We start from the raw sequence: 9751 nt of genomic DNA on the forward strand, positions 1-9751 counted from the left end.
AAAAAAAAAAAAAAAAGACTCATTTTGTCATCCCTGGTGGAGTACCATGACATCATAGCTCACAGCAACCTCAAACTCTTGGGCTTAAGCAATCCTCTTGCCACAGTTTTTCATTTTTAGTAGAGATGGGGTCTCATTCTTGCTTAGGCAGGTTTTGAACTGGTGAGCTCAAGTGATCCACCCACCTCGGCCTCCCAGATGCTAAGATTACAGATGTGAGCCACCATACCTGGCCTTCTCCTGGGAATTTTTTTTTTCTTTTTTGAGACATAGGTTTCACTATGTCACCCTCAGTAGAGTGCTGTGTTATCATAGCTCATAGCAACCTCAAACTCCTGGGCTTAAGCAATTCTCTTGCCTCAGCCTCCCAGTAGCTGGGACTACAGGCGCCCATCACAACACCTGGCTATTTTTTTTGTTGTTGCAGTTAGCCCAGGCCAGGTTTGAACCCACTAGCCTTGCTGTATGTGGCTGGTGCTGTAACCACCGTGCCACAGGTGCCGAGCCTTCTCCTGAGAATTTTGATGGAAGTCCTTGGAGAAAGGCCTAAGAATTCCTTTCTGCTTGGGGAAGAGTCTCATCTCCCATAAATCTATCTCTCCCCCTGTGGGGGCCTACTTCTGAATACCCTGAGTGCTCTGGAGCAAGACAGAAAGCCAGCCCCCAACCCCACCAGGACAGGGCTTTCTGAGTCAGGGGAGGGGACCTGGGAAGAGCAGAGTGTCCTAGGAGAGAGGCTCCCTGCCCCCACTCTTGGTGGCACACAATGGCTGCTTTCTCCCCCCGTGACCTTTCCGCAGCCTGAGTTGTATGCAGCTGTCTCCTCCCCCTGTCCCAGAGGGGCCTGGGATGGGTGGGATCTCCTCTGTCCTTGAGAAGGACCCTGGGAGCTCCCACCCAATCCTGGCCTGCCTTCTTGTTTCCAAAGTTTATTTCTCCCTAAGGAGTAAAGAGTGGCTCCCAGAGCCTTGCCCATCCAGGGCTGCAGGGGCAGAGAGACAGCAGCAAGTATGGATATGGCATAGTCTCAGGTGGCCAAGTGCCTAGGTCTGTATCCTGGCAATTCCGTTCATTAGCTGTGCAACTTCGAGTAAGCCTTCTAACCTCTCTGAGCCACTGTTTCCTCATCTGCAAAGCAGAGATAGCATTTCCTACCTTGCCTGACAGTTGTAGGAGTCATACTAATGCACTGAGCTGGTACACGGAGTGCACAGAATGGAGGTTGACTCCTTTGCTCTGTCCATCTTACTTTTTTTTTAAGACAGAGTCTCAAACTGTCATCCTGGGTAGAGTGCTGTGGCATCACAGCTCACAGCAACCTTAAACTCTTGGGCTTAAGCAATTCTCCTGCCTCAGCCTCCCAGGTAGCTGGGACTACAAGCACCCACCACAATGCCCAGCTATTTTTTTGTTATTGTTGTCATTGTTGTTTAGCAGTCCCTGGCCAGGTTCGAACCCATCATTCTCGGTGCATGTAGCCGGTGCCCTGACCACTAAGCTACAGGCACCAAGCCTGTCCATCCTCCTTAAGAGGAATTCCAGCTCATACCCTCAGCAATGGCAGCAGGAAGCACAGGCATGAAAGGGTCCCTCACCTGCCACACAAGGATAGTGGCAGGAGCCAGTGGAGGGTCCAGCCTATCAGGCAGGTTTCAATAGAAGCCTGGATGTAGGAGAGAGTTGGGACTGACCCAGAGTAGGAGGGGTTCCCAGGGGTGTCTGGCACATAGCATCAGGGTTTCATACCCTAGGGGATTCCTGCTTCTCTGTGGGAGGGACTGGGGCAGCAGCCTTGTTTCCTGGGAAAAGGCTGTGCAACGGGTGGTATGACTGTGAAGCTGTGCCTGCTGAATAGGTCCTGGGGAATGCACATCCCAGAAGAGCAAAGAGATATAAGAAAGGTCATGGCTCTGTCAGCCCCCAGCGGTGAGCCCTTGGGTAACCTGGATGTACTGATGGTCCCAGCTCCTAGGCTGTGGGGACTGAGTGAGTCGACATGTATAAAGTACTGAAGCATGCACAGTATAGGCCCGGAGCAGGTGCTGAGGAGGTCTCACCTGTTGTCTGGCTCTGGCTGACCCTTGCCCTCACTCTGGCAGACCCTGGCTGGGCATCCATCAGCAGGGGTGTGCTGGTGTGTGACGAGTGCTGCAGTGTGCACCGGAGCCTGGGACGCCACATCTCCATTGTCAAGCACCTTCGCCACAGCGCTTGGCCTCCCACGCTGCTGCAGGTACAGGGCTAGGCTGAGTGGTTCTTCCCCACAGAGTGTGCTGAGCATGAGCATTTTTCCCCCATGCCCACAGATTCCTATCTGGAATCTGCAGTTTACAAAGGGAAGCACCCATCTAAGGCTGAGCCTAACCTCAACCCTTTCCACCCATACACTCACCTAAGGCAGAAAGGGAGCTCTCACCCCAGTCCTGACACTTAGCCATGTGGCATGAGCAAGTCACTTCTCTGAGCCTTGGCACACTCACCATGCAACCTAAAATGCTAAATGAGATCCGTATCTGTGGGTGGCCAGACTAGATGGAAATGTAATGGTGCCAGGCACCCAGTGGGCCCCCTTGGTACTGTTTTCAGGTATGCCAGCTGCAGCCGGCACACAGGAGGTGTTTCCCCCAGTGCCCCATACATGATGGGCACCCTCTCACTTGGCATCTCTTCCCCACAGATGGTGCACACGCTCGCCAGCAACGGGGCCAATTCCATCTGGGAGCACTCCCTGCTGGACCCTGCACAAGTGCAGAGTGGGCGGCGCAAAGCCAACCCCCAAGACAAAGTCCAGTGAGTGGGCTGGAGGAGTGGTGGGCAGGGAGGGGCCCAGAGGTGGCAAGATGACTAGTCCCTACTACTCTGTTCCTCATTTCTTCCTGTGTACCCTGTGCAGCCCCATCAAGTCAGAGTTCATCAGGGCCAAGTACCAGATGCTGGCATTTGTGCACAAGCTTCCCTGCCGGGATGATGATGGGGTCACTGCCAAAGACCTCAGCAAGGTTTGAGGGGCCTTAAAACGGATGGGTGGGCCTTTCTTCCTCATCTCACCCCTGACACCCTGAAGACTTCTCCTTTGTCGCCACTGGGCCTTACGTCCCAAAGTTCAATAAGGTCATGGGAGAACAGAAATTGGGTAGACAAGATTGCTCAGTCCAGCTGCCTGTGGCCAAGGCTCCCTCAGCTCCTAATTGGACACACAAGGCTAGAGTTTCCTGGCAGCCACCTAAAAGCTGGGAATGCTTGGGGCAATTGCTTAGCCTTCTAGAGCCTCAATTTCTTCATCTGTAAAATGGAAAAGAAATCAAGCAGAGCACACAGCACACATGGTAGATGGCAGTTGATGGCAGCTATTATTAATTGGGATTAACCCCTAGTGGGAAGCCTCTGTCTTGCCTGACACAGTCTGATTTTGGCAGAGCCCTTTGGAACTGGTAGCACTCTGTAGGGCAGCCTGGGCTAGGTACAGCTTGGGGACGGATTGGTGCACCTCGTGCACACGTATATTTATTGCATACTCTGCTCCTTGCAGCAACTGCACTCAAGTGTGCGGACGGGCAACTTGGAGACATGTTTGCGCCTGCTGTCCCTGGGTGCCCAGGCCAACTTCTTCCACCCAGAGAAGGGCACCACACCTCTGCATGTGGCTGCTAAGGCAGGGCAGACACTGCAGGCTGAGCTGCTTGTAGTCTATGGGGCTGATCCTGGCTCCCCTGACGTTAATGGCCGCACACCCATTGATTATGCCAGGTGAGGGCTGGCTGAAGGGTGAGGCATGGGTAGGTGGGGGAGTGGGCTGTTGCTACAGGGCTGAGCCCTACCCTCTTCCCACAGGCAGGCGGGGCACCATGAACTGGCAGAAAGGCTAGTCGAGTGCCAGTATGAGCTCACTGACCGGTTGGCCTTCTACCTCTGTGGACGTAAGCCGGGTGAGCAGAGCATGGGGGCGGGCCTGGCTGGGCCAGGCAGGTGGGACCTGGACACACCCCAGCAGCAGGTGCCATAGTGACAAAGCGGCTGGGGAACAGTGTTGCTAGGCAACTGGCTCCTGTGAAATTGCTGCCGGCTCTGGGCTGCAGCACTCTGTGGCTAGGGAATGGGGGTGGGCATACTTCCAGGCAGCTCCCAGTGCTCTTGGGGGTGGTCTGTCCTCTTTCCTAAAACCCGAACACTTCATGGCAGTGAGGTGGGCTCCCAGCTGCTGAATCCACACAGCACCAGTGAGTGACTTGGCATTTTTATTTTTGTTCAGATCACAAGAATGGGCATTACATCATCCCACAGATGGCTGACAGGTGAGTGCCCACCTGATGCCCCTTCCGAGAGGTTTTTTCGTGCCATGCAGATGCCTAGTCTCCCAACCCTTAACACTCCCCATCCCCCAGGGAATGGAGACACAGGCATCCCACAGCCTAGTCCTCAGTCCCTAATGCTGGGTACCAAGGCAGGTAAGAAAATTCAGCTCAGCACTTGGCCAACACAGCCTGACCCCCATGACTAGCAAGCACATGGAGGGCTTAGGAGGTACTAGTACATGGACTCCCAGGCTGGGAGAGTAGACTACTGTGTTCTATTCCAGTGGCACTGACCCCACTGTAAAATCTTTAGACAACCTCTGCTCTTCATTGAAAAGATGGGTGGGCTCTAGAAATCTGAGTGACTTCAAGACTACTGGCCAGACCTTTGTGGTATGTTTAGAAATTAGGCAGGGGTTCTAGAGCAGGGAACAAATGAGATATTTCTGCCTCTAATCTGAGAGGCCTCAAGTGCCCTGGTGGTGTTGGACACCCCTAGTCACTCACCCTGCCCACAAGATGGATGCTGGTGCCACCTGGTGGCTGCCTGTGATGGCCACGGCTTCCTGCCAGGCTGTGCCTGCTGGCCTGGATTTGGAGAGAGGAGCCTCTCTCCCTCCTCAAGGCCTGTGTTGACAGATGGGCATAGTCAGGCCTTGGGAATGCAGATCCTTACACCCAGACCTCCTCTGTTTTTAGAACCCAAGATTCCTCCTTCTCCGGTCTGATTGTGCATGGGGTGTGTGTGTGTGTGTTTGCGCACTTGTGCGTGCGTGTGTGTATATGTGTGTGTGTGCTGAACACACCCGCATGGAGGCATACATTCAATGATGTGTTAACTGAACACTTTCCCAGAGCAGCTGCTGCTCTTGGCAGCGGAGCCACAGAGGTAACTCAGATATGATCCCTGCCTTTGAGGAGCTCACAGTCTAGACGGGGAGGCAGCCTAGCCAGGTGATTATAGTCCCTTATAGGGAATGTAGGAAGCAGGGCAGAGAAGCAGAGCTTAGAAGTGCCAGGTCAGGAGCTCAGGCAGCTCAGTGTGGCTGGAGCATAATGTGAGCCAGGGGATCCCAGGAGCAAGACTGGAATGGAGATGGGCAAAAGAATGAGCCACCCTGTGAGCTTCGGCAAGAGCAGAATGTGCTGACCACAGGTATGTGGAGTCAGCTTTGCCACTCACTGGCTGTGTGAGAGGCAGGCTATTTACCCTCTCTGAACCTTGGTTACTTCTGGCAATGTGGATGATAGTACCTGATTTTCTGTTGAGAGGATTAAATAAGATGATGCATGCAAAGTGTTTAGCATATTTTTTAAGTGAGCTTTTCGTTTAAATATGAATATGCCATATGCACCTGTTGTTATTTCAGTGTTTATGGCAAGGGGTAGTGCAGCCACATGTCTCAAAAAGATCATCCTGAGTTCAGTGGGTCATGCCTATGAATCCTAGCACTTTAGGAGGCTGAGGCAGGAGGAACACTTGAGCCCAGGAGTTTGAGGCTGTAGTAAGCTATAATGATGCCACTGCACTCTAGCCTGGACAACGGAGTGAGATCCTGACTCAAAAAAAAGTCACCCTGGTTGCTGGATGGAGAAAGGATTATAGAGGCAAGACTAGAAATAGGGAGATTAAGAAACTATTGCAGTAGCTGGGCATTGTGACAGGTGCCTGTAGTCCCAGCTACTTGGGAGGATGAGGCAAGAGGATCGCTTGAGTCCAAGAGTTTGAGGTTGCTATGAGCTGGACGCTACAGCACACTAGCCAGGGCCACAAAATGAGACTTTGTCCCCCCAAAAAAGAAAAGAAACTATTGCAAAGCCCAGGTAAGAGGAAATGATGGGAGAATCTGGGAAGCTTGGCTAGGATTTGTGGGTGAAGGAGACTTCAGGTGAAGTGCTGAGGTGCTACCTGACTGCCAGGTAGCTGACACTGGTACAGTGACAAGTCAATGAGAGAGAAAGCAGAGGAGGAGCAGGATTGGGGGCAAGAGGAATTTAGCTTTGTACCCCCTGGGCCGGGTGTGTGTGGAGATGGGTCTGGGCCTGCTGTGAGAAGGCGTGTGCTGCCCTGCTCCTGCGTAATTGCTGCCTCTGTCCTGTTCTTCCCTCTGCTGCCTTCCTCTGGACTTAGATCTCGGCAAAAGTGCATGTCTCAGAGGTATACAGAGCCTGCTGGGGCAGCAGGCCTTGGAGGTTGGGTAGGGCGGGGAGGCACTTGGTGTGTGGCACCTGGGGTGTTTGTCTCCCTTGGGTCCCTGCATGTTTGGGCAGTCACCAGCAAGAGCTTGGCCACCTCTCATGTCTGATCTCTCCCTTCCTCCCCTTTCCTATCTCTCTCATCTATCCACAGCTTGGACCTATCCGAATTGGCCAAAGCTGCCAAGAAAAAACTGCAGGCGGTGAGTCTCCTGCCCCCCGCTGGCCTTACCAGGCCCCTCCTGTTAGCATCCCCACAAGGGAATCAACTGGTCTGGCCTCCCTTTCTAGCCTCTCCCACTTGGAGCTTAGCACAAGGACTACTAGCCATTTCTGAGACTAAGGGCTGGGCACGGCATAGGAACGCATGCCATTCTCCAAGTCTCACAACATCCTGGCAAGCTGGCCTTATTGGCCTCGGGGCTGATTGCTTTGACAAAACCTGGGTTCCTCTCTCTGTCTCCAGCTCAGCAACCGGCTTTTTGAGGAACTTGCCATGGATGTATATGACGAGGTGGATCGAAGAGAAAATGATGCAGGTTAGTCAGGGACAGGCGAGCATCAGAGGCCTGCACACTTAGGACAAGAGTACCAACCCTGCAGGGGAAGTGCTGGGGCCTGGCTAGGGTCTCTGGTCCTTGAGTGGGACGAAGGAGTGTCTGGGGTTGGTTCAGAGGCCTGCAGACGAGCTCTGTGGCTGTGAGCCTGCCTGGCAGCTTCCCTGGCTGGGCAGAGTGCTGTGCTGGAGGCGGCCACCCTGTTCCTCCCAGCATCCCCCAGACTGGGGCTCATCACCACTCAGCAGCCTCCCACTTTGGCTGTCTCCCCAGTCCCGCTCCGCCCCCCTGCATCACTCCTTCCTGGCCACAACCAGATTCCAGCCTAGCTCTGGGTCTGGACTGGCAGGACTGGCCTTGTTTCCTTTGTCAGTCCCGGCCAGCCTCACCCAGCCTTGCCCTGACCCATCCTAGCTCTGCACATCTGAAGACCACCCTGTTTTGAACATAAGTGCTTAACGGGCATGGGGGGAGCTAGGAAGGCTGTGCTCAGCGCTTCCCCAGCTCCGCTGTGGGGGCCTGGCCACAGAGGCTGATCTGCTCCTGTCCCTCCCCCACAGTGTGGCTGGCTACCCAGAACCACAGCACCCTGGTGACAGAGCGCAGTGCTGTGCCCTTCCTGCCTGTTAACCCAGAATACTCAGCCACAAGGAATCAGGTGAGAGGACAGAGTTGGGGCCTTGGGGCGGTCTCCCTTCTGCCTGGGTCTTTCCCTAGGCCCCTGGGCCAGCTCTATACCCCTCACCAGGGCCTTCTTCAGGGCCCAGCTGGCACTGGGATTTGGGGAGGGGGAAGAGGCCATTCTTTTGAACACTTGCTTAGGAGCTCTGGTGGGTATTCCAGCCCCTTCCCAAGAGCTGCCATGCCTGACCCTGGCCTGTAGAGTGGGCTTGGCTGCTGACTGACCAGGTAAAGTTGGATTGGGATTCTTTAGCTGTAGTTAAGTCAGATAACAGGGTGTCACCTTGCTACTTTGTCCTCACCCTGTGCATCAGCCATAAGGGGCCTCCTCATGCAAGCCTGGCCCTTTCTGCCTTGCAGGGTCGACAGAAGTTGGCCCGCTTTAATGCCCGAGAGTTTGCCACCTTGATCATTGACATTCTCAGCGAGGCCAAGCGGAGACAGCAGGGCAAGAGCCTGAGTAGTCCCACAGGTGGGAGGGCATGGTCAGGGTGCGGGTGGCAGCCACTGTTGTAGGGTGTTCTCTGTGCTCCCCTTGTGTGCGGGTGGTAGGATAGATGGATTGTGTGGTTGAGTGAGCCCTGAGTGGCAGGCCTTGTGTCCTCAGACAACCTGGAGCTGTCTGCGCGGAGCCAGAGTGACCTCGACGACCAGCACGACTACGACAGTGTGGCCTCTGATGAGGACACTGACCAGGAGCCTCTGCGCAGTGCCGGCGCCACACGGAACAACCGCGCCCGGGTCTGAGCACTGTCCCTCCCCTCCCACTCTCTCCCCTTGTCCTCACCCCAAGCCTCTATCAAGGCCCAGCTCTATCTTATAGAAGCCCAGGGGCCTTGGGGACAGCCCCTGATGGCTGATGGGCTTACATCTCCCTCTGTAGAGCATGGACTCCTCAGACCTGTCCGATGGGGCTGTGACGCTGCAGGAGTACCTAGAGCTGAAGAAGGCCCTGGCTACCTCTGAGGCAAAAGTGCAGCAGCTCATGAAGGTCAACAGTAGCTTGAGTGATGAACTACGGAGGCTGCAGAGGGAGGTGAGTGCTACAGCCGTGGTGGGAGTGGGGAGCCCCAGGACTCCTGGAAGGATGTTTGCCCCAACCCAGTTCAGGTGTCCGCTGGACTCAGAGTCTTAAACCATCCTACACTGACAGATCCACAAGCTGCAGGCAGAGAACCTGCAGCTCCGGCAGCCGCCAGGACCAGTGCCCACACCTCCACTCCCCAGTGAACGGGCAGAACACACACCCATGGGGCCCGGTGGGAGCACCCACCGCAGGGACCGCCAGGCCTTCTCCATGTATGAACCAGGCTCTGCCCTGAAGCCCTTTGGGGGCCCTCCTGGGGATGAGCTCACTACGCGACTACAGCCTTTCCATGGCACCGTGAGTTGCCTTTGGGTCTCAAAGTGTGGGGAGAGACAGAGGGCCAGGACTGCCACAGGGCCCACTGTGACATTCACTGTGCTAACACTCGCAGGAGCTAGAGGACGATGCCATCTATCCAGTGCACATCCCTGCTGGCCTTTACCGGGTAAGCAGGGCCTGGGGAAGGTGGGTCCAAATTCCAGCCAGTAGGTGCTAAGTCTAAGGGGGTTTCAGGCTCTATGCTGGATGCTGAGCCTAAAGGTGACTAGACACACCAGTCCCTGCCCTCACGAGGGCAGCTGGGAGGTGGGGAAGACATACTGACTCCAGCTCTGCCCTGGGTTTCAGATCCGGAAGGGAGTGTCTGCCTCAGCTGTGCCCTTCACTCCTTCCTCCCCACTGCTGTCGTGCTCCCAGGAAGGAAGCCGCCACACGGTAATGTTTCCATGCCCAGTGCCCAAGGGATGGGCTTGGGAGCTGTGTGGACTAGGAGGCTGTGTATTCACACATACCCGCTTCTTTCACCCTCCAGAGTAAGCTTTCCCGCCACGGTAGTGGTGCTGACAGCGACTATGAAAACACGCAAAGCGGGGACCCGCTGCTTGGGTGAGACTCCATTGGGTCTTTTTTTTTTTTTTTGAGACAGAGCCTCAAGCTTT

The 9751-nt window shown here is 54.9% G+C and overlaps 1 protein-coding gene across 2 annotated transcripts in view; it reads left to right on the plus strand.

Annotated features, from left to right (window-relative positions):
- The window catches only part of GIT1 (GIT ArfGAP 1), a 17212-nt gene that overhangs the window by 5116 nt on the left and 2345 nt on the right, over positions 1-9751 (plus strand). The window contains exons 2-17 of one of the 2 annotated variants that reach the window (XM_003797120.2): positions 2100-2233; positions 2678-2790; positions 2894-2999; positions 3530-3747; positions 3832-3926; positions 4250-4292; positions 6643-6691; positions 6955-7027; positions 7606-7703; positions 8087-8198; positions 8334-8467; positions 8610-8762; positions 8880-9110; positions 9205-9258; positions 9441-9527; positions 9625-9698. In XM_003797120.2, coding sequence (XP_003797168.1) covers positions 2100-2233; positions 2678-2790; positions 2894-2999; positions 3530-3747; positions 3832-3926; positions 4250-4292; positions 6643-6691; positions 6955-7027; positions 7606-7703; positions 8087-8198; positions 8334-8467; positions 8610-8762; positions 8880-9110; positions 9205-9258; positions 9441-9527; positions 9625-9698 — 1774 coding nt within the window. Of the gene's footprint in view, positions 1-1646; positions 2234-2677; positions 2791-2893; positions 3000-3529; positions 3748-3831; positions 3927-4249; positions 4293-6642; positions 6692-6954; positions 7028-7605; positions 7704-8086; positions 8199-8333; positions 8468-8609; positions 8763-8879; positions 9111-9204; positions 9259-9440; positions 9528-9624; positions 9699-9751 lie in introns of those variants that run through there. The other variant, XM_023517492.1, reaches the window with a different exon arrangement.

This window comes from Otolemur garnettii, unplaced genomic scaffold (genome assembly GCF_000181295.1).
Source record: "Otolemur garnettii isolate 467f Iridium unplaced genomic scaffold, OtoGar3 scaffold00112, whole genome shotgun sequence".
NCBI classification, from domain to species: domain Eukaryota; kingdom Metazoa; phylum Chordata; class Mammalia; order Primates; family Galagidae; genus Otolemur; species Otolemur garnettii.